General features: G+C 36.5%; 1 protein-coding gene and 1 pseudogene across 1 annotated transcript; both read left to right on the forward strand.

Moving 5' to 3' along the window:
- The first annotated feature begins 2,565 nt into the window (after window positions 1-2,565).
- SERINC1 (serine incorporator 1) lies at window positions 2,566-26,559 on the forward strand. Its single transcript, XM_066373350.1, has 10 exons — window positions 2,566-2,724; window positions 8,695-8,856; window positions 11,841-12,010; window positions 18,295-18,374; window positions 18,619-18,756; window positions 20,012-20,181; window positions 20,285-20,375; window positions 22,784-22,928; window positions 23,034-23,264; window positions 25,061-26,559. The coding sequence occupies exons 1-10, from the start codon at window positions 2,686-2,688 to the stop codon at window positions 25,194-25,196; spliced, it is 1,362 nt and encodes a 453-aa protein (XP_066229447.1). The 5' UTR covers window positions 2,566-2,685; the 3' UTR covers window positions 25,197-26,559.
- On the forward strand, window positions 12,312-18,287 carry LOC136397078 (ADP-ribosylation factor-like protein 2-binding protein pseudogene; annotated as a pseudogene).
- Window positions 26,560-26,900: the final 341 nt, after the last annotated feature.

Below are 26,900 nucleotides of genomic sequence, written 5' to 3' on the forward strand. Positions count from 1 at the left end.
AAACTGGAACTGGAGTGTCTCAGAGTGTGGGATAGGTCATACTGCTGAAGGAATATTAGGATATGCGATCATATGCCGTTTTTCTTGCCAATGCCCTTTGTATGGATCAGACAGAAATAACAGTCACTGCTGTGGTTCTTAGTTTCACGCCTAACCATGAGAATACCAAAAGGCATTCCTTTGCGTTTTTCTTTTGTCCAGTCACAAAGCATTTCCTCACAATTATGACACACAATATGAGGAGCCCAATTCTTGTCTTAATTGCCAAAAGGAACTTAAAAATAGGCAGTATATGCATGTGTCACAAATGATGAAATATTGCGCCTTTGACGTTGAAGTGTGTAACAGCCACATATATAACAGAAGGTGTCAGGACTATTCTTACATTTATGCCTACTTGAAAAAGCCATGATTCAATCTTAAAACAAAATAAGAGGGTGTTTTTTATCAGATAATAATATTTTACATTTAAAAACAACTACAATTATGTAAAAGTGATGATTGTAAAACATTAATTGCCTTGTGGTTATGTTCAATCCAAGAGTCGTTGCCCTTTAACTCCAATTTAAAAACCAATGCATGCCATTTACTGTAACAAAGAGAAATTTAAATTGCATAAATACTAGAGCATATACCAAAAAATGGATTTCAGATTTGGAATCAGCAATGCAAAAATACATAGAAACAGTTCTAAAACTTCATGCAATATAAATGAAAAAAATAATTGTTCCCCAGTGTTATTGAACATTTTTACCATTACCAGAATATGCTTGATAACTAGTGTGTCCGTAAAGTCATGGTGCACTTTTGACCGGTCACAGGAAAGCAACAAAAGATGATAGAAATGTGAAATCTGCACCAAATAAAAGGAAAACTCTCCCAGTTTCATACCTATTCAGTGCAGTTCGATGTGGGCTCACGCACAGATTTTTTAGGGCTCCTTAGGTAGCTACCCCGTATAGCCTCTACAGACTCGTCACTGACTGATGGTCTACCAGAACGGGGTTTCTCCACCAAACTGCCGGTTTCCTTCAACTGCTTATCCCACCAAGTAATGTTATTCCTATGTGGTGGCACTTCATTATAAATGCACCGATATTCACATTGCACTTTGGTCACGGATTCGAATTTAGCAAGCCACAGAACACACTGAACTTTCCTCTGTACCATCCACATCTCGACTGGCATGGCCGTGGGCTGCTCTTCTGTATACACGGTGTTATGTCATCATGTGCGCATGCACACATGCTGTCACATCATCCTACAGAAACTGGGAGGGTTTTCCTTTTATTTGGTGCAGATTTCACATTTCTATCATCTTTTGTTGCTATCCTGTGACCGGTCAAAAGTGCACCATGACTTTACGAACACACTGTATTTTTCTCAAACTAAAATGACCACAATCATGCTCTACTTGCTCTAGTTAGGAGCTTCAATTCCTTGTTTATCCATTTGTGAGAATGAACCCAGACTGTTTTCTGAGGAAAATCTTAAGCCTGCTGATAGTATTCCAGAATTCTCTCAGCCTACTTTATGTACATGTCTATTCTGACTTGTGTCTTGGTCTGTCTCACGAATTTCCCTAAAATACTTCCATTTATACATTCCATTTATATTTATTTGTTAGACTAGTTTACTTAAGGCAACCAACTTTTTTACAATGAAAAGGAGGACAAAAATAAATTGAAGAAAACAACATTGTAAATAAAAAAACATTTTATTCATTGCAACAATAATACACTATAATATGATAAATGCATAATAAAAACATTTATAATATTTTATATTGTAATTATGCTTACATGCCTATTTTTAATAATAATTTTAAGAAAAAAGTACTCATTCAGATACAAATACATCACATCATATGCAATGGATCGACTCTGCATCGTTCGAATACAGACAATTACAGATTAGTCTTCCAGTATCAAAAAAGGGGACATGTAGGAGGACACTTTTCAAGGGAGGAGGGAACTTACAAAAGCAGGACTGTCCTCCGTAAAGTAAGACTATTGGTCACCTTAGTTTACTGCTTTATTTACCACTGAAATCCTTGCAGAGGTCCCCAAACTTTTTACACAAGGGGTCAGTTCACTGTCCCTCAGACCATTGGAGGGCCACCACATACAGTGCTCTTCTCACTGACCACCAATGAAAGAGGTGCCCCTTCCGGGAGTGCGCCGGGGGGCCGGATAAATGGCCTCAGGGGGCCACATGAGGCCGGCGGGCCGTAGTTTGGGGACGCCTGATAAGGCCTAAGCACTAAATAAATAATTGGTAGGAGGTGACTTTGGGTTGCAATAAAAGATGCTGTGACTGCAAAGGCAAATTCTACCCTCTACTAATCAAATTCATATAGGAAGTAAGTAAAGGTGACTTTTCCTCACATTGTCTTCTAATTCTGGCAAACTACGATTAGCCCTGCATTAGCCAGACACTTTGGACGCAGGGTATTAGAAGATTCTCCGAAATGAACTGCCCTAGGATCCACAGTTGCGCATGCGCGATCTCAACACGCCGCTTCGCGGTGCCACCCCACCCAGGCCGCAGAGGACGTGACGCAAAGCGAGGGGCGGGGTAGGTTCTGCGCCGGAAGGGGCTCCAAGATCGTAAATAAGCCAGAAAAGGCAGGAGAAGCGCTGTCTCCATTTTGTTGGCATTTGCTGCTCCTGCGACGTTTTGGAGATGGGGGGCGTCTTGGGCCTGTGCTCGGTGGCGAGCTGGGTAAGGTGGTTCTGGGCAGCCTCGGGGGGCTAGCGTGGGACGCGGAGGGGAAAGGGATCCGGGTGGGCTGCGTGAGGGCGGCTGGGAACGTGGCACCCCACCCAACCCGGAGTGCCTTGCGTCCCCATTTTCTCCTTATTTTCGCTGGTCTCTCCGACTCAGTTTCGCGGCTCTGATTCCTGTAAGAGCCGACCGGGCGGCCGTGGGGAGCCTGCCTGGAGATGGGAAGATGACTCCCCCGGGGAGAGCGTAGGGGCGGGCTGGGAGCCGCCCGCCCGCACCCTTTTCCAGGCTCCTTTTGTGGTTATCCGTGTCTGCCTAGCGCTAGGCCGTCTCTGCGGAGCTCTCAGGCCCTTTCCTTCGCCGGAGTGCTTCGTCTCTCCTGGTTATCACTCCCCCGCGACCTCAGACTGCAGCAGTGTCATCCCTGGAGGCATGTCGGTCTCTTTGTTCTGTCGCTCAGACTACGATTATTTGAGACAGCCTGGCTGTAGTATTACTGTAGTAATAGAGTTTTGAAATAAATAGTCCTGTCTTGCGACTGAGTCCTCGACCTTCATGGTATGAAGAAATTACAGTACTTCTCAAGAAATTTATGTATCTGGGAAAGCTGGTCGGTTCTGCAGTATTAAATTAACTTGTGTCTTTTGACGTTTAATTGTATGTACTTTGCATTTTGATTAGATAGCGTTGTTAGAGTGAAACCATTTTTCCTTTTATTGGCAAGATTTCTTGATTGAGATGGCACAAATAAACTTTAGTTTAAAATAACCACACTCAAATAAAAGTAGACAAAACATTGGCATTACAGTTAGTAGAGATATTTGTAATTTTGAGATATTCGGATTCAAATAATATTTCTTTAATATGTGAGTTGTAAATTCCACTTCTAACAATTGCTTGTCTGACTTCCCAGATGTCTTCATTATATACATTAGCCAACATTTTGATTATTTTACATCGCCGTTTTTTGTTTTTGTTTTTGAAAGTTCATGTTATGACTTGAATTATAAATGTTAAATATTTATAATAAACTAATAGGTGAACGTTGTTACTACAACCTAGGTTGTTCTCTGTTTGGTCAAGGATACTTGGTATATTTTTATCTAAAAACAAAAATTAGAGGATCTACCTGTGTGCTGACTGTTGTATGCAAGGGGCATATATAGAGTAATAAGTAAAATGCATTACAAAATAATAAATTATTATTATTAGATTATTTTCATTGTTTTTTGTGGGGAGGGAGGAGATGTCCTATAATTTGATTCATCAAGTCAGATTTTGTTCTGTTTTCAAAGGGGCATGTTTGTATATAGGAAAGATTTAAAAGGCGATGTACATGTTTTCCATTTCGCTCTCATCTCTAGATCAGTGATGAGCAAACCTTTTTTTACCTCAAGGACAATCACAGTTTTTAAAAAGTTTTAAGATATTTCTTTATATGTGTTTTAAATCAGAAAGAATAGCTTTAGTGAACAATGTTGGGAAAATGATAGTTTCTGTATATGTTTTTAAAACTTAGCTCTCCACCTTTGTTGACTACAAAACTGAATTAATACTGTCTTTCCAAGGGAAATTGGAAAGATACTAACAAAGAGGCAGTTTTCTTATCTTCTAGTAATTAGATCTCTCTGGCAGATGGAGAGGCCAGGTGACCAAGGTTATTCATGGTTCTAGGTTATCGTGGCCTGTCTAGGAATTGATTGTATGGTATGCAATTCAGATCATCTTTTTCCCAGGTGCCTTTGGCTCTTTATTCCTGAATTGTTCAATTGTTAGTGCAGTTCTACAGCAATTGAAGGGGACTTTGCCTTGTAATGTACAAACCCATTTCTTCTAGTCTCAGCAGTCAGTATGCTCTTAGAGGTATTGACAAATTTAAATTTTATTCAAATTTATAAAAGTATTCACATTATTAAATTAGAGCAGTTAAGTCAGAATTAAATAAACTTTCATTCTTCATTTGCTTAAGTTTCTTTTAGCTAATATTTGTAAAAGTTTTTCTAAATAACAAAGCAACTAGAAATTTCTGAACTATGGGAAAAGTAAAAAAGAAAAATTACATATAATGTGTAGAGATTAGAGTGTTAAATTTTTTATTTCTTTTTCATTTATTTATTTATTTGCTGTTAAAAGGCCTAGAATGAGATGATTCATAACCCTTGGTTCATGGATGGCTCTTTGGTGATTAATTTCCACGTGATTGAAATTGAGTTGAATCTATAGATCAATTTTAAAAGAACTGACATCTTAATAATATTGAGTCTTCCAATCAGTGAACCCAGTGTATTGTGCCTTTTATTTAGGGCTTTGACTTCTTTCATTAGTGTTTTCTAATTTTACCATTAGTGATCTAGTATATATTTTGTTTCATACCTAAGTGTTTCTTTCTGCTTGTTTAATTTTAGTTCCAGTTTTTTTGGTTTGGGGTTTTTTTGGTTTTGTTTTGTTGGGTTTTTTTTTTGCTAGTATGTGGCAATATGATTGGTAAGTGTACATTGACCTTGTATCCTATGACCTTATTAAACTCACTTGTAGTTATAGTAGCATTTTGTAAGTTCTTTGGGATTTTCTATGTAGACAATTAGGTGTGAATGGAAACAGTTTTATTCTTTCTTTCCAATTTGTATACCTTTATACCTTTTCTTTCTTTTTCTTGCCTTGTTATATTGACTAGGACCTCCCAGTGTGACTTGAATACAACTGGTAAGAACAGATATCCTTGCCCTGTCTTAGACCTTAGGGGAAATTATTCAGACATTCACCATAAAGTTTGGATGGCAGCTATAGATTTTTTTAAATGCCCTTTATGCTATTCCTTGTTTGCAGAAATATATATCATATATTTTTTGTCACGGGAATTGAATTTTGTCAAATGATTTTTCTGCATCTTAACAGTATATTACTGTGATGAATTGCATTGGTTGATTTTTAAATGCTTAATCAGCCTTGCCATCCCGTTCTAAATTCCACCTGATAACAGTGTTATTCTTTTTTTATGTTCTTTTAAAAAGATTGTGTTTTAGAGTAATTTTAGGTTCACAAATATTGAAAAAGATACAGAGATTTTCCATATAGTCCTTCTCCCTATGTGTGCATGGCTGCCTTAATTATCAACATTCTCCTCCAGGGTAGTATGTTTGTTACAATTCACAGAACTTACATTGACACATCATAATCATTCAGTCTGTAGTTTACATTAGGATTAGCTTTTGCCTTTGGACATTCTGTGGATTTGGACAAATGTATAATGACATGTATCCTCCATTATAGGAACATAAAAATAGATTTACTGCCCGAAAAGTCCTCCTTGCCTTGCCTAGTCATCCCTCCACCCACTCCCAGTCCCTGATCTTTTTACTGTTTCCATGGTTTTGTCATTTCCAGAATGTCATACAGTGGCAATCATATAATATGTAGCATTTTCATACTACTTTTTTTTCATTTAGTAATATCCTTTTAATGGCTTGATAGTGCTTTTTTTTTTTTTTGAAGCACTGATTAATATTTCATTGCCTGGATGTACTACATTTCATTTGTCCATTCACCCACTGGAGGACATCTCTGTTACATCCAGGTTTGGGCAGTTATGAATAAAGCTGCTATAAACAGGTATGGGAGGCTGGTTCAATAATCCAAAATCAATTAATGGATTCATCACATCAGCAAGCTTTTAAAAAATCACATCTGTTGATGCAGGAAATGCATTTGACAAAATTCAACACTTGTTCATGAGAAAAATTCCCAATAATCTAAGAATAGAGGGAACTTCTTCAAGTTTAAAGAATATCAAGAAAACACTTCTAGCTAAAATCATACTTGATGAGAAACTCAAAGCTGCTTTTTCTCACTAAAATTAGTTATAAGGCCAAGAATATTTCCTCTTACCTCTTCTTTGCAATATTGTTCTGGAAGTTCTAGCTAGTGCAATAAGATAAGGAAATGAAAAGTGTACAGGTGAACAGATGACATTATGCTCTATGTAGAAAATCCAAAAGAATCAAGATAGAAACTCCAGGAAATAGTAAGCAGTTATAGCAAAGTTGCAGTAAACAAGGTTAATACATAAAAGTAAATCACTTTCCTATATACCAGCAATTTAAAAAGTGGAACTTTCAATTTAAAACGCTATAGCTTTTACACCAGCATCCAGAAAACAAAATTCTTGTGTGTAAATCTAATAAAGTATATATAAGGTTGTTAAGAATACTACAGAATTCTATTGAGCCAAGCTTGAATGGACAGATATTTCCTGTTCATAGATTAATAAAGATTTACTGTTGTTAAGATGGTCAGTTTCTCAAATATCTGTAGTTTCAATGCAGTCTCGATCAAAATCTCAGGAAGTTATTGTGTAGAAACTGACAGACTGATTCTAAAGTTTATATGGAAATATGAAAGACTCAGAATAGCCAACTCAATATTGAAGAACAAAGTTGTAGGATCAACACTACCCAGCAGCATGATTTAGTGTAAACCTATAGTAATAATTAAGGCAGTGCTGTATTGGCAAAAGAATAGACAAATAGATCAGTGAAACCCAATAGAGAGGCCAGAAATAGATCCACCTAAATATAGTCAACTAATACTTGACAATGTTGCAAATTTTACCTTGATAGGTGCTGGTTATATTTTTATTTTTAAAAAATACTCTTGCACTTTGAATTTGATCTTTTTGATGCTTGCTTTTAGATGTTGTTAAGTGCGACTGGAATAGTCTTTAGTTTTATGGCTGATTTTTTTCTCTAGTACTGAGTAATAAATACCCTTATAAGTCTGCTCAATACCTCATGGATTACAAGGATTTTTCATTCTGGCAGGTGGGGATACCAACTCTTCACACTCCCTGCCCCTCCGGGTAATTTTTTCAAATGTATGCACCGCTCACTACTCTCTCTAAGACTCAAGTTGAAGCCTCTGCACATCTCCAGGGCTTATTTTATGTATATAATTTTTTCCTCTCTCGGATTCTGCCTAAAGAAACTGTCTTTACTTCCCTGAACTCTCAACCCTGATAGACTGCTGGTCTCAGCCTGCATCCTACTCCCTGCACTGTCTAAGCAGAAAGATGGGCCACTCATAGAGCTCATTTGTTTCCTTCCTTAGAAATTACTGCCCTGCATTGCCTGTTGTTAATTTTCTGAAAATCATTTTTCATTTATTGTTTTCCATTGATTAAGGCAGTAGGGTATAAGTCTAGACACTGTTAACGTTATCTTGGCCTGTGTTTATGTGCATTTACACTGGGGAAAGGTAGCTGGCCTCAGTTGTTCTTTTATCCTGTTTTGCCCAATTATAGTAGTGATTTTCACTATTATCCCTACCACCAAGTCAGAAGAGGGAAAAGATAAGGATACTACCAATTCACTTCTTTTCCTCTGGAGTATTTGAGGATTCGTAGAGTTTTGTGAATTCGCCGGTATGATTTCTAAAGGGCAGGAGGGGGAGAGATGGGCTTGTGATCATGAATAGGTCATTCCTTTTTTATTTTCCCTAGTTAAACATTGCTGCTGGTGATTTTCCCCCTTTTTTGTTTTAACTGATTTTATTCATTTTGCTTGGTATTGGGGCAGACACTTTTATGTTTGACTTTGCTCCACCCTTACCCAGAAGTTACTAAGGTGTGTGTGTGTTGAAAGTGAGAGTAAGTGTATTAAAGCTTGGGACAGTAAGGCAAGGACAGGCCCATGGAGACAGGATGAGGATGTGAGCCTAGGACGAGCCGCCACTTAGCTTTCCTGGGTGCCAGTCTCCTTGGGATGCTTAGAGCTTAGGATGGAGGAAGCAGAGTACATGCCTGAGGAAAGAGGCGTGGGCATGCTCTCCTCATGCATTTTACCACTAAGCTTTGTAAATTTACAGTGATCCCTGGGAATTACCTTAACTTCAGTTCATTTTTTTTTTGAATGGATAGAATATAAATTTTCACTGTATCATTTTTAACTACATTGATTTTTAATATTTTCTCAGATACCATGTTTGTGTGGCAGTGCCCCGTGTCTGCTGTGCCGATGCTGCCCTAGTGGAAACAACTCCACTGTAACTAGGTTGATCTATGCACTTTTCCTGCTTGTTGGAGTGTGTGTGGCTTGTGTAATGTTAATACCAGGAATGGAAGAACAACTGAATAAGGTTTGTCTTTTTTTTTTTTTATTGATTAACTGAACCTATAATGGATGCATGCATAGAACTGACTTTTTGTGCATTGGAAACAGAATAATGTACAAAGTAAGATAATACACAATCCCAATTTTAATAACTCATAATTTTTTAGGAAAGACAGACAATGTAGGCAGCTTGTTAAATTCTGTGATGGTGGTATAGAAATGTGCTGTGGTAATCAGAGGAGGTAAGTATAGGCAGTTTTGGAATACTAATGAGAAAGGTTCTCTTGGTTTTAAGACATTTAAATATTTATATGCACAGAAAGGTAAAAGTAAATGCTCTGTTAAGACAAACATCTGTCCAAGTTGCATTTAATGGGTAAACATACCTGTTTCAACTTACATACAAGTGCAACTTAAGAACAGACCTGTAGAACCTATCTCATTCATAACCCAGGGATTTCCTGTAATTCTAATCAACTAAATGTCAATCTCAGTGGGTCTCATGGAAAACGGCATTCTGAGAATGAGTAGAACTTCTGTATTCAGATAAGAAGTAGGAAGCCAAATGAGGATAAAGAGCTTTTTTGAGTGGACTACATGCTTTAGAAGATTGATCTGATAATTGGAAGTCATTTAAGTGTGGAGGTGGTTGCAGTGATGTAACATGAGGTATATAGAGAACCTAAAATAGACTTTATTATAGAAATGACTGGATCTGGATTTAAACATTGGCAGTGATAGGATTATAACTAGGTTCTGATCTCTTAGACAACTGGGAGGAAACGATTGCTGTTAACTGAAGGAGATAAAGGGTATTTTATTTTTAAAGTATTTTTCACGGAGTTGGATTGTAAAAAGAGGTGAGGAAAATACAGTTTATTATAGTTTGTAACATGTTGACTTTGGGGTACTGAACTGAGAATGAGAGAAAGGGAGAGAGGCAGGAAGTAGGAAACATGGGTGTGTAACATTGAAAAAGAAAGTTGGGTTGTCGAGAAAAGGGAACCTCTGAAGAAACAGTGAAAAAAGGAATAAGCAAAAGAATGTACTGAGCAGACCTTAGGGAGAGTACTGGACAATCAGTACATGACTGTGTCTTAAAAAAGCAGTTTCGGCCTGACCTGTGGTGGCGCAGTGGATAAAGCGTCGACCTGGAAATGCTGAGGTCGCCGGTTCGAAAGCCTGGGCTTGCCTGGTCAAGGCACATATGGGAGTTGATGCTTCCTGCTCCTCCTCCCCTTCTCTCTCTGTTTCTCTCCTCTCTCTCTCTCTCCTTTCTAAAATGAATAAATAAAATTTTTTTAAAAAAAATTAAAAAAAAAAAGCAGTTTCTTTAGGGTGCGAGGGCCAGAGGGAAGTGGGAAGGAGTGGGCTGGCCATGAGGCTGTGGATCCAGTGAGCATAAACTGCCCGTTTATCATGAAGTTTCGTTATGAAGATGCTGGTCTTAGCTGGAAACTGAGTTAAGGAAAGGATTTTGTAGAATGGAGAGATTTGATCATTTGTATTTTGAGAGTAGTCAAAGATTGGAGATCTCATCTGTGTGTGGGGGAGAGGGAGAGGAAGGAGAAAGGGGATCAAGAGAAGGGGTATAGAAATTAGCAGTCCTTCAAGGCAAGACGAGTGAAAATAGAAAATTTGAGGTTGAGAGAGAGTATTTATGTTAGAGAACCCCCATTGTAAAGCATACAGTTGTCTATTTGGGGTTGGCTTTGGGGTGAGGAAAAATGGTGAAACTTTGGGAAATTATGATTTTGAAAGTAGCATTGTACGTGGCACATCGTATGCTCAGGTATTGTGTATAAGCAGAAAACATGCCATGAGATGTTCATTGGGTTTTGTCGTGAATCCAGTTGACCATGGTAATAATAGTTTATTTAGGTGATGGCTGTTGATTCTTGTCAGTAAATGTTTCTACTTTTCTGCTTTCTGAAGATTTGTGTTTCCTAGGGTGCTCGTGATATGTAGGGTCATGTCCCTGGCACTGGTCAGTGCGTTGTGAGTGGACATGATACCTGTCAGCTTCCACTTCCTTTTGCAAGAGCTCCTTTCTTTTCTGTCACAACCTGTACATCATTTGAGATGGTGGCTTCTAGTACTCAGGACCAATTATGTACATGATTGGTATATGAGCAAGAAATACACCTTTGTTGTTTTGAGCTGATATTTGCGAGGTTTTACTATATCAGCTTAACCTGACTAATATAGATGGCTGAATTAACTTAATGATGGAAATTGGCCAGGTGGTTGCTGCTATAAAGGAGTGGATAATTAAGGGTGCTAGTGAGTGCATGTTGCAAGCAATTATGGGTAAGTACATATTGCATAAGGTTTAGACTGGATCAGAAAGATAGGGTTTAAGTGAGACCAGAAAGAGGCTTACTGACTTTGCAGGAACTAGCAAAAGGAAGTAGTGCCTTCATAGCTTAAATAGAATTCTAAGTTCTCATACATACCAATAATGTGTGTAGCTCTGAGGACTACTCCCATTTTATTTTCCTTAAAAATATTTTTTGTAGTCTTAATTCCATGTGACTTTCTGAAATGGTCATCAGCCTTTTTCAATTCTAAGTTAAAAAATAAAATCACTGACAGCAATTATGTTCATCTAAGTTTATTCATTATTAGAAATAACTCTAGGGTTTAAAAACAGACTTAGTTACTCTATAGTTCTTAAACTTTTTTATTGTATTTTTCTCTTATATAGGTAATTCGGTATATCACAGTAGAATGTAAGTTTTAAATAATTTAGAAAAAGTCTACAGGTCAAAATAAATATTCTCTTTAGGATTTGAATTGGAGTTTATCATGTGCTCGTGTAAAGTGAAAAAAATAATTAAACTTTTGTCTATGAAAACGTTCCAGATTTACCTTGATTACACATTCAGTGTAAACTAAAAAGCAAACGTTAGTTTTCCAAATCTTTGCTTAAACTACTTGATTATACAGAATTTTTATTTTTACTTGAAAAAGTTCTGGATCACAAATTCTTGTTTTGTGTTATATTAGATTCCTGGATTTTGTGAGAATGAAAAGGGTGTCGTCCCTTGTAATATTCTGGTGGGCTACAAAGCTGTCTACCGGTTGTGCTTTGGCTTGGCTATGTTCTACCTTCTCCTGTCTCTGTTGATGATCAAAGTGAAGAGTAGCAGTGATCCTAGAGCTGCGGTGCACAATGGGTAAGTGTTTGGATGCAGCCATATGCTGCTTAACGATGGGGATACATTCTGAGGAGTGTGTTGTTAAGCAGTTTCACGAACATTGTAGAGTGTTTGTACATAAAGCTAGACAGGATAGCTCAGTACACAAGTAGGCTATTGTTCCTATGCCACAAATCTCTACAGCATGTTACTGTACTGAGTACTGTAGGAAGTTGAAACACAGTGCTAAGTATTTGTGTATCTAAACATAGAAACAATACAGTAAAAATTTGGTACAGAAGATAAAAAAGAAATGGTACACCTGTATAGAACACTTACCATGTCTGGACTTGCAGGACTGGAAGTTGCTCTGGGTGAGTCAGGGAGTGGGTGTGAGTGCATGTGAAGGCCTCGGACAGTGCTATTGACAGCCTTTATGAACACTGTACACGTAGGCTACATGGAATATACAAAACAACACGAGATTAAATCAAACACAAGAGAAGATAATGCAGTCAAGGCTGCTGCCAGCATAACAATACACTGATCTATGGGAACCTTTTTTTTTTTTCAATAAGTACAAAAGAGTACACTCTAAAGTATAATAAAATATGTTATATACCTTGAAATTAATATAATATTGTATGTCAACTGTAATTGAAAAATTTTAAAAAGCATATAGTATAGTAAAAACCAGGAACAGGGTTCTATTGGCATTGTCTATTTTTTGTGCTGTACATAATTGTATGTGTTGTACTTTTATACAGCCAACCGCACACTAGGCTTGTTTTCGCCAGCATCCCCACAAACACCTGAGTCATGTGTTGTATCACAACACGATGACAGCTACAGTGTTTTAAGTGATCGAAATTTTTCAGCTCCATTATGATCTTAGAGGACCACTGTCTATGGGTGGTTTGTCTGTTGACCAAAATGTTATCATGTGGTGCATGATTGTAAACTTCAATGTGAGGGTCTGGGTAGCCTCTTCAAAGTAAATTTGAATCTGTCTTAATAAACATTAAAGTAAAATAAACTTAAAGTTTGTTGAATTATTTTGTTATTCATGAATGATAAGATGAATGATAAGACATTCTCTTTTGTCTACTTAAGAATGTCAGATTTTGGAAATAGAAGTGTTAAATACAAGCCTTGGTCATCTATCTACCAGTATAATCTCTGATACATAATATTTTATATTTTCATCCTAAAGAGGGGATCTGCCACATCTGTGAATATAATGAGGAATTTACTCTTTTTCTTCTTAGCTTTTGGGCGACCAGTCTGGCTACTTAAAACAACTCGGTTTCTTTGACATACAGTGCAGCCAGAATGAAAAACTTTATTCCTAAACAGTGTGCTTGCTTTTCTAAATGTTTGTGAAATGTAGAAAAGAACAGCTTTTAGCAATAAGGTAGCTTTAAAAGGCTCTTAGCATAAGTAACTTGATTTAGCTTCTCCTCCATCTTGAACTCTAAGTTACCCCAGAACTTACTTTTTCTAAAATTCCCTATTCCCGGCCTTGAAGTTTGTTTTGCCAAATTGCAGATGTGTCAGGGGTCCTAAACCCTAGAATGTTTAGAAATGTTTTTGTTAGGGATAGAAAAAAATGTATCACTACTGTTACCATCTTCAAAACTTATGGTCTTCGTGTTTAGAAATATTTTTCTTTAAATTGATCCTATCAATAAACATTGTAACAAGTCAGTAAGATTTAATGAGCTTGTTAGCGAGATTAATGACTTTTATTGCTTTTGTACTATGCTTTTCGGGACTCCCCCTCCTCCCATACCCCAGTCAGGATGTGATTTTGTCTTTAAAAGCTAACTTCAAACTGTGTTTGAGGCTGCATGATTTGACTGACTTAGGTCTCCATGCGGTCGCCAGCTTTGAATAAAGACTCCTTTAAATTTGTACTTTGGTTTGTATACTCTCGCTGGTTTCAGTACAACATTTTTAATTTTTTGAGGAAACTTGTTACTGTTTTCTGTAGTGGCTGAACTAGTTGACATTCCCACCAACAATGCACAGGGGTCCTGTTTTTATCATATTCTCCCAACACTCATTATTTCTTGTTTAGATGATGACCATTCTAACAGGCATGAAATGATATATATATTTTTAATTATTAAGTTAAATTTATTGTGTTAACATGGATTCAAGTGTCCCACTGAATATAACACCCCCACCCCTGTGTCCCCATTTACACCCCTTTGCCCCCACCCCCTAACTCCCTCCCCCCTTCCCTCTGTGATTTGCTGTCCTGTTAGCTGTATTTCTGTGTTGTGTATATATAATTTTACTAATCCCCTCACCTTCTCTGATCCCATCTCGAATCCCCCTTCCCTCTGGTCCCTGTGACCCCACCTCTGCCTCTATTCCGTTCCTCAGTTCACTTTGTTCATTAGATTCCACATATGTGTGAGATCATATGATATTTGTCTTTCTCTGCCTGTCTTATTTCACTTAGCATAATAGTCTCCAGGTCCATCCATCTTATAATGGTTTTGCTTTACATTTCCTTGACCATTAGTGATATGGAGTACCTTTTCATGTATCTTTTGGCTATTTGTATTTCTTTGGAAAAAAGTGATTCTGTCCTTTTTTAAATCAGGTGGTTTGCTTAATGAGTTGTATGAGTTCCTTATGTATATTGGGTATTTACACCTTATCCAGTATGTGCTTTGCAGTTATTTTCTCCTGTTCTGTAGGTTGCTTTTTCATTTTTTGTTGTTTTGTTGGCTGTGCAGAAACATTTTAGTTTGCTGAGTTCCACTTGTTTGATTTTACTTTAGTTGCTATGCTTTTGGTGTCTCATTCTAAGACTCATCGCCAAGACTAACGTCAAGGAGCTTTTCCCGTTTTCTTTTTAGTATCAGTTATCTTTCTAGTAATCTTTTACAGTGTCTGGTCTTAGGTTTAAGTCTTTACTCCATTTCTAGTTAATTTTTGTGAGTAGTAAGATAGGAGTCCAGTTTCATTTTTCTACATGTGACTGCCCAGTTTTCCCAAGATTGTCTGTTAAAGACCATATAGGTAAGGGTTAAGTTTCTAGGCACTGCTCTGTCCCATTGGTAGTCTAGTTTGGAACCACTAAGTGTGATACCTCCAGCGTTGTTTTCCTTCTCACTGTTGCTTTGGCTATGTGGAGTCTTTTGTGGTCTTGTAAATACTTTAGGACTGTTTTTTCCATTTTTGTGAAAAATGCCATTGGAATTTTTATAGGGATTGCGTGAAATCTATAGATGACTTTGGATAGTATGGGCATTTTAACAATATGAAGTCTTCAGAACCATGAATACCAGGTATCTTTACATTTTGTAGTTTTTATTATGCAGATCTTTCACTTTTTTGGCTGAATTTATTTCTATGTATTTTACTGGTTCTGATGCTGTGAATTAAGGATAGTTTTTAAAATTATTTTCAGATATTTTGTTAGTGTATAGGAACTAAACTGATTTTCATATGGTGATTTCATATACTGTAACTTTACTAAATTTGTTGATTAATTCCTAGATTTTGGTTGAGTCTTGAGGATTTTATGTTTATAAGATCGTATCATTTGCAGATAACAATTTTACTTTGTTCTTTTCCAATTTGGCTACCTTTCATTTCTTTGTTTTATCGCATTGCTGTGGCTAGGACTTCTGGTACTCTGTTGACTAAGAGTGATGCGAGTGAGAACCCTTGTCTTGTTCCTGCTTGTGAGGAAAAGCTTTTGTTCTTTCACCATTGAGATTGATGTTAGGAGTTTTGTGTATATGGCTTTTATTATGTTGAAATATATTCCTTTTATACCCAATTTGTTGAGTGTTTTTTATCATGAAAGGATGTTGTATTTGTGAATTTGCTTTCCTAACATTTTTTTGAGAATTTTTGCATATACATTCATCAGGGAAATTGGTCTCCAGTTTTCTTGAGGCCAGGGTGGTATGTAGGTGCTGACCTGGCTGGGCCTTGAATCGGCAAAGAGCTGTTTGGCCTCAGCAGCAAGGCTTCCTCTGTGCTAGTTGGGGCTTTTTGGAGCAGAATGGAGGCCAGGCCATGACCACCAGCAGGGAAGGAGGCCTATGGACCAGCTCACTCCATGTGGGGTGGATACAGCCACAGCAGCGATGGATGTCCTAGAGCAGTGGTAGTCATCCTGGACCCTACTGCCCACTATTGGGCATTCCAGCTTTCATGGTGGGCGGTAGTGAAGCAACCAGAGTATAAATAAAAAGATAGATTTAACTATGGTAAGTTGTTTTATAAAGATTTATTCTGCCAAACTTAGCGAAAATCCGACATAAAGTACTTGGTAAGTAATTATTATTATATGCTTTAACTTGCTGTAACTCTGCTTTATAAATTTTATAAAGTAAAGTTACTTCTCTACTTTATAAATCACCATTACTGTGGAACCGGCGGCAGTTAGAAAATTTTACTACTAACAGAGATACAAAAGTAGGCGGTAGGTATAAAAAGGTTGACTACCCCTGTCCTAGAGGGAGAGAGCTTCGCACTGTCTCTTCTGCCTCTGATACAGAATTTGATGCTGTGGGTTGGATATTTAGAGGACATTATCATGGAGTTCCAGTTATTACAAATTTTAGTATATGTGCTGCCGAAGCGAGCACCAGTTATTACAAATTTTAAGAACAAGTACTGTACTACCAGGAATTTGAAGACACAGAAGAGAATAAACTCACCTACACGCCTATTTTTATCAAATATATTTTTTTGGTAGAAAGTGTATTGAAGACCAGCTGGTGGAGCAGATTCCTGGATTTAACATGGTGGCCTTGACAAGAACTTCACAGCACCAAAAAGATGAAGTGGCTGATGACATATCTGACATGCTACTGACTTTTACTGATTTTCTGACTTTTAGAGAAATGTTTCTGGACTACAGAGCAGAAGAAGAAGACTGGGGATTGGATTTAAGTGGTGATTTAATGGTGACTTCGTTGTGTAAATCACCCTTTTTGCTGGCTTCCCAGAGCAGTCTGTGGCACTAGGTCCCACCTCCAGGCAGTGAGATTGTTCTGGATAGCAGCAGCCCAGTAGACTGGGAGAGGCTTCAGCTCATGCCAGAAGAGTACATCCTGGAAAGACTGGTTTTGTACTGCAGCTCTTCATTGACGTTAAGTATTGGTGGGTCAAAAAATCACCTGACCCTCCTGGGACCTGTTCCTTCTGAAAAACCTTGGGATAGTAACCCTAATATTCCTCCCCAAGTAGACAACTCGCTCAGGAGCTTTTGAGTCAGGCTTCTCTGGACCAAGCCCACATCCAGCATCCCCCCTGGGGGCCTTCCCAGGTGTGTCAGCGCTCACCATTACCCAACCTCTTTGTCTCAGCAGGCTTTGCATGAGACTTTCATGCATTCAGAGCTTTTTACATGCATTAAAGTTTCCATCCTAAATCGGATTTTTGACTGTTTGGGACTGTTTATCTGGGTGTTACTCAAGCCAGATGCCTGTCTGGAGATTTCTGGAGCTTGTTATCACAGCTAGTCTTAGCTGGGAACCTGCTGGAAAAAAGATGTTCTTTTCCTGAAAGCTACACGTGAAAATCAATTTCTAGTCTTTCATTTGCAGTCCTTGTATCACTCACTGTATCTTCTGTGCTGTTCCTGACGTAGTCCCATGGTTTCTAAAAATCTCTTAAGCATAAGAGATATCCTTTTCTTAGAGTAGATTAAATGTTCGTGAGGTTTGCTCTGAAGCCCTCCTGTGGACATCAGTATGTTAGGTTTTCTGTTGGGGAAAAGGGCTGTGCAATTCTTCCTGTCAGAGTCTTCTACGAAGACTGTTCCACTGGTCTAGCTCAGCAGTATGAGTACAGATAGCAAACAGTACTGTGGGTCACGTGACTGCTTTGATTTAGTACATTGGCTTAAGTAAAAATAAGATCTGTACTGACTTTTCACTTGACTGTTCTGATTTTAAAGATGAGCAATAGACTGTATGTTTTCTGTGCTGGGAATGGTGCTTAGTACTTTCGTATTGTGAGTTTAAAAAATAAAAGAAACCCAAACCTATTTAGTTATACAGTGCACCTTACATTTTCACAAATTATTGCACTCACTATCTGAAATGAACCTGTGAAATGGAACTGATACTCTCATTTTATTATAATGAATTGACAAAAATATCTTTCTTAAAATTGTTCTAAAACAGTTGACATAATGGTCTTCACGTCTCATTTTCAGGATATCAGGGGGAAAAATAGAACAGTCACATAAAGTGTAGCTGTTCTTTAAGATGTTTTTATAAGATTTTATATATGAAATTATTGAATGAAAATGTATTATTAAAAAATATTTCCTGTTGTTTTAGATTCTGGTTCTTTAAATTTGCTGCAGCAATAGCAATTATTATTGGGGCTTTCTTCATTCCAGAAGGAACTTTTACAACTGGTAAGAAATCATTTTGTGTGCATGTGCATATGTGTGTGTGGTGTTGGTATTTTTTTAAAGAAACTGAAATAATTGCCTGGAACTGTAACTTCGGCTTGTTTCTGTTTTGTTTTCTCCCAGTTGGCTAAATTCAAGCATTTGTATAAAATTTTATTTTCCTCTTATTGTATTGTGATTGTGTAAATGAAATAATAGAAACTGAACCAGCTACTCATTTGTGTTCTGTTTTTTTTTTTCTTTTCAGTGTGGTTTTATGTAGGCATGGCAGGTGCCTTTTGCTTCATCCTCATACAGCTAGTCTTACTTATTGATTTTGCCCATTCATGGAATGAATCATGGGTTGAAAAAATGGAAGAAGGAAATTCAAGATGTTGGTACGCAGGTAAGTTTTTGTTTACAGAATATCTGCAGGATTGAAGCTGAGAATAGATGTATAAACTAGAGGAAAATCATGATTTTAGTGGGGTTAGTTTTCTAGTTAAGAGGTTTATATTTATTAGTAACACTAAGGGAATTATTATAATATTGTAATCAGTGCTTATTAATAATGATGAACTTGAGTCATATGGTTATACTGTAAAGCAGATGAAAATTCATGTTTACACAGTAGGTAACAAAAATGAGGGAAGAGAGCCAGGTTTAAGTTTACATTCAATCCTTGTGAAAATAGTAGAGACAGATGAATTGGAGAGTATGAAGGCCTTACCTGAAGAGTATAGCTACTGCTCATTTCCATCCAGTAGTTGCCCTGTGGAAGTCTGAACCCACTGTTGCTTAATTTTTTTTCAAGAGAAGCCAGAAATCTAGTTTTATGTGAAATTATCTGAGTTTTAACAAAAAATATATTTTAAATCAGTGAAAGCTAGCCTGACATTTCTCTCACACAACTCATTTGTGGTATTTGATCTCAGTGGCTAAAATAAGGAGAGTTTGGTGTTCAAAGAAATAAGCTTTAGTCATTTGGAAAATTCACTTATGTAGAAATACCTCAGTCATTAATGCAAAGTCTACGATAAGAGTTTTGGTTTTGTTCTCTACTGTGTCCTCAGGGCCTGGAATTTTGAGGCACATATACAGGTATACTGAGCACACATTAACATAAAAACTAAAGCGCGTGTGTATTTTGAAATTTACATATAGAAGAAACTTAGTTTACCGTCTTAAATGATGACTTACTCTTTCATAACAAAAATGTTTAAAAAAAATGTTTTTTTAAGATTTTAGTTGAAGAAAAGTACTGTTTAATGGGCTTAACATTGACAATGAAAATAATTTTGTTTCAAATGCCTGGTTCTTTAAAAAATCTTAACATTTCCCCTCTAGTTATTTCTCTATATTTTGAAAATAATGGTTAGCATATGTGAATGTTTTGTAAACTCTAATATAGTTATTACTATTAATAACAATCATATTAGTATGTTCCTAACTTGGAAATATATAATAGTGAGCTATTTGTAAAGATGATAAAATTCTTCTAAAATTAAGTTCAAAATTAATCTCTTCCCCTACATTTACAGCCTGCATAATGCTGACAGTGTTAATTGCTTAAATATATTTTGAGTACATTATTTTTATAAGGCCTCTATGCCTAATTTGTTTGTGATAAAATCTAAATGTCCAATTATATTTCTTCACAGCTTTGTTATCAGCTACAGCTCTGAATTATCTGCTGTCTTTAGTTGCTATCGTCCTGTTCTTTGTTTACTATACTCATCCAGCCAGTTGTTCAGAAAATAAAGCATTCATCAGTGTCAACATGCTCCTCTGCCTTGGTGCTTCTGTAATGTCAATACTGCCAAAAATCCAAGTATGCTCTTTATATCATTAGTTTGCATGAAGCTTCTATTTTTCTAAGTTTTCCTAAGTCTTGAATGATGTTATAATATTTATCTCCATGTTATTCTCTGTAGGAATCACAGCCAAGATCTGGTTTGTTACAGTCTTCAGTAATTACAATCTACACAATGTATTTGACATGGTCTGCTATGACCAATGAACCAGGTATGTATTGTTTGGGTTTATTTTTTAATCAATCCTGCAACTTTTCTCCCTTTCAAAGATGCTTATTTTGTGAAATTAAGCTATTTTAAAATAAAGACAAATACTATATGATGTCACTCATATGTGGAATATAAAAAATAAAAGAAAGAACAAGCTCATAGAGATAGACAATAGATTGGTAACTAGAGGCAGGGGATGTTAGAGGGAGGGCAAAATGGGTGAGGGAGGTCAACTGTATAGTGACAGAAGGCAGTCGTATTCCTAGAAGAATAAAGAGCATGTAAATAAGACTACTTGATGTATTGTTAGATATTTTTTAGTTTCTTTAATAAAATTTTAAGAAATTCTATGAACATTATAAGAAATATGCCTAATTTGCATAGTGCTTGTGATAAATAAAAAGTGGTTTAAATGCTTGATTCAGTTGTAATATTATTTTTTCACTGAAGTTATTCTATTTGTGACTACCTTCCATGTGAAAATAATTGAGCTTTGTAATGAATCTCTATATAGATCCATTACATTGCATTTTATGGGAATAGAAGCCAATAATATATCATTTGAGGTAGAACAAATTGGTTGAGGAATTTGCTATTTTTTGAAAAGACAATGATCTTTTTTCCTTTAAAATAATTATAGAACATGTTACCTCAATCTCATAGAGTTTACAAACTCTGTAGGTGCTTTATCACTAGTTGGAGAAAAGGGTTGTTGTTTTTCTTGTGGGTTTTTGGTTTGTTTTTAGTATATTAGAGAAGGATTCATAATATTGTCTATATAAGTGGTTAGAAAAACTATTAGTAATTTGATTTTGAGATTATCCTTATCTGAATAGCTTTACGATGAGAATCATTTTCATTAAGATGGTGACTGACAGCCCTGGCTGGTTGGCTCAGCGGTAGAGTGTCGGCCTGGCGTGCGGGGGACCCGGGTTCAATTCCGGGCCAGGGCACATAGGAGACGCGCCCATTTGCTTCTCCACCCCCCCCCCCTCCTTCCTCTCTGTCTCTCTCTTCCCCTCCCGCAGCCAAGGCTCTATTGGAGCAAAGATGGCCCGGGCGCTGGGGATGGCTCCTTGGCCTCTGCCCCAGGCTCTAGAGTGGCTCTGGTCGCGGCAGAGCGGCGCCCGGGAGGGGCAGAGCATCGCCCCTGGTGGGCGTGCCGGGTGGATCCCGGTCGGGCGCATGCGGGAGTCTGTCTGACTGTCTCTCCCCGTCTCCAGCTTCAGAAAAATACAAGGAAAAAAAAAAAAAAAAAAAGATGGTGACTGACATCTGACTTTGTTGGGGTAAAAAAACATATTTTGGAAACTTAACTGAATATCAGCCCTACTTTAATTCTTTCTTAGAAGAGTTAAAAAGCTGAATAAGCATCAGGCCATTATAGGTTAGTTCTTTTCACATAGCATTTGCTACAACTTTGATAACTTGGTATTATGTGTAAGCTATCTTGCTTGAGAGACTGATAAACTTCATCAAGTCACTAATCACTATTGGTATGTCACAATATATAAGGTCTATCAGAAAGTTCTGTCCGTTTTTGGAATAAAACAAAATACAAATTTTTCTCACCGTCAATAAACTTTATTAAATAATATAATTGCCATTATTGATTTCTTGCCAGCGTGAGGGCAATTTGTATATCCCATTTTTGAAAAATGTTTTATCTTTTCATGCGAAAAATTGAACCAGTGCTTATTGAGATCTTCATTTTTTAATTTTTTTCCCTTCAAGAAATTTTGTAAGGACAAAAACAAGTGATAATCGGTTATTATTCCTTCACCAAACACTTTCAATAAATTTCTACATGCTTCTGTAGCATTTCTTCCTTGTTGAAATTCGTAAAAATTACAGTGGCATAAATGAACTTTATCAGTAGCCATGGGTACACTATCGCTTCACACATAAGACTAACGTGAAGCAACTTTTAGTTAATTTGCTACATCAGTATGTATACATTGTGATAAAAATAGAGAGGCACACATGCGCCAAATAAACATGAGCTTACATGTAGAAACTTGTTGTGATGGAAACGGACAGAACTTTCTGGTAGACCTTATATATACGATATATAGTAAAAAGCCAATGCATTTTGGTTTAGAGCACTTGAATTTATTCCTAAATCAGCTACAGATTTATTATAGAGAGCTTAATAATATCTCAGCTCCTTCATGAGGTTGAAAATGAAATGAACTTTTTCAAGCACTTCTATAAAATTAGCAATATAAAATTTGAAAGTTTTCATTATTAATACAAATATAAGTTGTCTTAAAACATTTTGTTAAATTTGTGTCTTTCTCCAGGAATCTCTTTGAATTTGTAAGTGTATATGTAGTTACAAAGAACTAGTTAACACCTTGAAAAATAAAATTTTTATACTAACATTTTTGACTTTCATTTACATTACAGAAACAAATTGCAACCCAAGTCTACTAAGCATAATTGGATACAATACAACAAGAACTGTCCCAAAGGATGGGGAGTCTGTCCAGTGGTGGCATGCTCAAGGAATTATAGGACTAATCCTCTTTTTATTGTGTGTGTTTTATTCAAGGTAAGAAAAGTTATGGATTTTGTAACGAGAAGTCTAGATATAAATTTGTAAATCTTTTTTTTAATGCCCTTTCTCTTCTCTTTTCCTAAACTGTCCTTCATTCAGCATCCGTACTTCAAACAATAGTCAGGTTAATAAACTGACTCTAACAAGTGATGAATCAACATTAATAGAAGATGGTGGAGCCAGAAGTGATGGATCACTTGAGGATGGAGATGATGTTCACCGAGCTGTAGATAATGAAAGGGATGGTGTCACATACAGTTATTCCTTCTTTCACTTCATGCTTTTCCTGGCTTCCCTTTATATTATGATGACCCTTACCAACTGGTACAGGTACTTATATTTTATGAAAACTTTGCATATGGAAATTCTGCTTTTTCTTAATTCCATTGCAAAACATGGTATGAAGTTACTTTTATCCTTCAGTGTATTTCAAAACTTACAGCTAAATGAATAGTGAGATCAGTGTGCGAAATGCAGACTTACATGCTTTTGCAATAACATTGAACTTTTCCAAATCTTGGTGAGATTTAAATAGAACTTTTCATGAAACTAATATTTATTATAGAAATACATGTTGATATATTTAGTCCAACAGTTTACTTTTCCTTATTTTTTAAATACTGTAACCAATTCCTGACAAAAGACACAACAAAACACCTCTTGTTTTGTTCAAATTTTATCATTAAGGCTTTAAAATTGAAGTGTGAATACATTAATGTACATGTATCCTTAGAAGTCTTCAAAGCTAATTTATGGGGTAACCATATATATCTTTTTATGATAAGAGTAAAGTAGCAATTTATATTATTTATATTTTGTTTTCAAAAATTCTAATTTAGTCCAAATGATTACTGAAATATTTGAGATCCAGGTGAACTATATGTTTTGGACAGTTCTGTTTTTAGTAATTTTTGATGCATAAAACCTTTAACTCATAATTAAGACTTTAAATACCAGCAAAAGTTATAAAAAATTACTCTGCCTCATTTCTTTGTGAGCAGCCTTTACTGCCATTATTGAAAAATAAGCATTTTAAAAAAAATTTCTGGGCCCTGGCCGGTTGGCTTAGTGGAGCATCAGCTTGGGGTATGGACCTCCTGGGTTCGATTCCTAGTCAGGGCACACAAGGGAAGTGACCATCTGCTTTTCTCCCTCTCTCAGCCTCCTCCGTCTCCCCATTCTCTCCCACTTCCCTTGTAGCCAGTAGCTCCATTGGTTTGAGCATCAGCCATGGGCACTGAAGATAGCTTGCTTGGTCAGAGCCTGTCAGCCTCAGGTACTAAAAATTGTTTGGCTGATTCACACATCAGTCCCAGACAGGGTTGTTGGGTGGATCCCAGTAGGGGTGCATACGGGGAGTCTGTCTTACTATCTCCCCTCCTTAAAAAAAATAAAAAAACTACAATGTAATGTATTAAACTGTAAGAATCCACATAGTTCTCAGCATTTCACAGCTCTGGCTTGCAGGTGATGAGTAAATGTTAAGACTTCAGATCAAAAATATACTTGGTGTGTTTCATTGACACAAAGATCAGCTAAATTTGGGGTAATTTCCTTCCCAGTCTTAAATCTAAGACAGGAAGGGGTGTGGGTAGTTCCCCATATATGCGTTGAACAGATTATATTCTTTATACAGGATAGGACTGTTAACTATGTTACATCTTAGTTATCCAAGGTCACATTCCATTTCTCTGCTATCTCTTTACTACTAACATAGAAATACACAAAAAATCTCTTGAGTATTGTGTAAAAGAAGCTATTTTAGAGGTAGGTCTATGTCTTTTACTCCTTTAAAGAATATTACTGATAGTTACCTTCACAACTAACTGCTCACAAAAATTAAGGGATCAGGGAATGTGCGAATACTCCAGTATTTTCAGCCTTTTGTGTAATGCATTTTCACCAATGAAATAAAAGTTGGTTTTGCATGTCATTTGTATCATTGAACAACTTTTTTTGACTTGTTTGCTTTTCTGATATTCTTAATAAAAAAAAATCAAATGCTAATTTTTGTGAGCAGTGTATCTTACCAGAAACTGAATACAAAAACACTTCTGAAGTAATGAAGTAACTTGATAGCTGATATTCAACACTTCCCTCTTTGTTTTCTCTAAATTAAATTTCAGATATGAGCCTTCTCGTGAGATGAAGAGTCAGTGGACAGCTGTGTGGGTGAAAATCTCTTCCAGTTGGATTGGCATCATACTTTATGTTTGGACACTGGTGGCTCCACTTGTTCTTACAAATCGTGATTTTGACTGAACAGGACTTCTGGCATGAAAGTCCCAATTTTATCATTGCTTATTTGAAATTAACAGTATTCCCAATTTTTGTAAAGTTGTGTATATGTATGAGTGTGCTCCCCATGAAACTTCTGCAGTGTTCTGGCATGAATTAGATTTTACTGCTTGCCATTTTATTCATTATATTCTTGCCAAGTGCATTGATAGGTGTGTTAGAATGAATCACAAAGGTTTTATGAGTATGGTGATGTTAGGAAAAATGGGTATTGTTAGGTTTATCTCCTGCTCTGTATTTGTACTTGAAAATTTGATTCTGGAATTGTGTTAGATCTTAAGCTGTCTTAAGAAATATAAAAGCAAGTGTATGACTGCCTTTGAAAACTTCATGCCTTGCCCTATGGGAGGGTGCAAAGGACATGGCTATTTAAAAATTATATAAATAAGTCACTTAACAGTTATCTGAAAACTTGATTTTCAGTTTTTCTCCTGATATACATAGGAAACTCATACAGGTAGAGAATGTTTGGTGGACAACTGTAGGTTTATGATAGAGATTGAGACAGAGCCTTCAGAGAAATTCAGATTGGTGGTGGGTACTAAATTGAATATTCAATTAGGTTATAATCTTCCTTGAGCAAGGATGGCCTTCCATAGCAACATAGTCAGCTTTTTTTGTTTATTATAAACACATGCAAAAGTATGGGTTCAACGAAGATGTTAGAAAATCACTTTAAAGGTTTGTTTTGAAAATCAAATGTGGTAAACTTGACAGCAAGAAACTGTAAAATCCTAGGCTTCAGTAGATACTTAAGAGACAAATCTAGTCCAGTCCTCCTGCTTTAAACATGAAGTAACTGGAGCACAGACTTAAACAGCTCAGGGAGCTAATTAGTGGCAAAACTGAGAAGTCCTAAGTCTGCCAAAAATAGCTGACATTCTTTCTGGCATTCAAAACTAATTTCTATTCAAAATACATGCATAACAGACTTTACACCTGTGTAGTGGTAGATAATTTATGTGATGCGGATTCCTATTGTCCAGCTTGCCTTCTATGTGTAAACTGAGGCCATGAGAATGTTGGAATGCTATAGAATAAACTCCTGCTTATAGTACATTATACAGTGCAAAAGATGCTTAAAATGCTTTTGTATCTGCTGCCATTTAATTAAAATGTTATAATCTTAAAAATCAAGCAGTGTAACATTAACTTAGAAACTCAATTACTTGTGCATTAATCTTAAAATCTACATTTGCTTTTTAATTATATTTATTTAAGTGAAATGTAACTTCCTCAACTTTATTCTGTATTGATATTGTCCATAATAATCTGTATTGATCTGAGTGATTGTACTTTCTCTAAATAAATGAATTCAGAGAAAGTATGCAAGGTATTAATTCTTTGTCAACTCTAATTTAGGTGGCTGTAATAGACCTACTTTCCTCATGTATATAAGGGCTTCCTATACCTCTGTGCTAGACTCTATTTACTTTGAATTTTTACATCTTTATTAGAGAAACTGCGAGATATCAAAGGACAAACTATGACCCATAGGGAAGCTATCTGTGTAATTCCTCATCAGGTAGCTCTATAAAATATTCACATACTAACCATACTGCTTCCAGCCCCCTGCCTGAATCTTCAGTGATAAAAGAAAGAGGTAGCCTTGTCTTACATTGTCTCCATAGTCCTCTGAGCACTGAGGAAGTGACCTGACTTTCTTTC

Source organism: Saccopteryx leptura, chromosome 3 (genome assembly GCF_036850995.1).
Source record: "Saccopteryx leptura isolate mSacLep1 chromosome 3, mSacLep1_pri_phased_curated, whole genome shotgun sequence".
Taxonomy (NCBI): Eukaryota; Metazoa; Chordata; class Mammalia; order Chiroptera; family Emballonuridae; genus Saccopteryx; species Saccopteryx leptura.

Coding starts and splice junctions, on each gene's coding strand:
- SERINC1 (XM_066373350.1), top strand. CDS start 2,686: ATGGGGGGCGTCTTGGGCCTGTGCTCGGTGGCGAGCTGG. Junction 2,725..8,694: donor TGTGCTCGGTGGCGAGCTGG/GTAAGGTGGTTC, acceptor ATATTTTCTCAG/ATACCATGTTTGTGTGGCAG. Junction 20,376..22,783: donor TGCTATGACCAATGAACCAG/GTATGTATTGTT, acceptor TTTACATTACAG/AAACAAATTGCAACCCAAGT.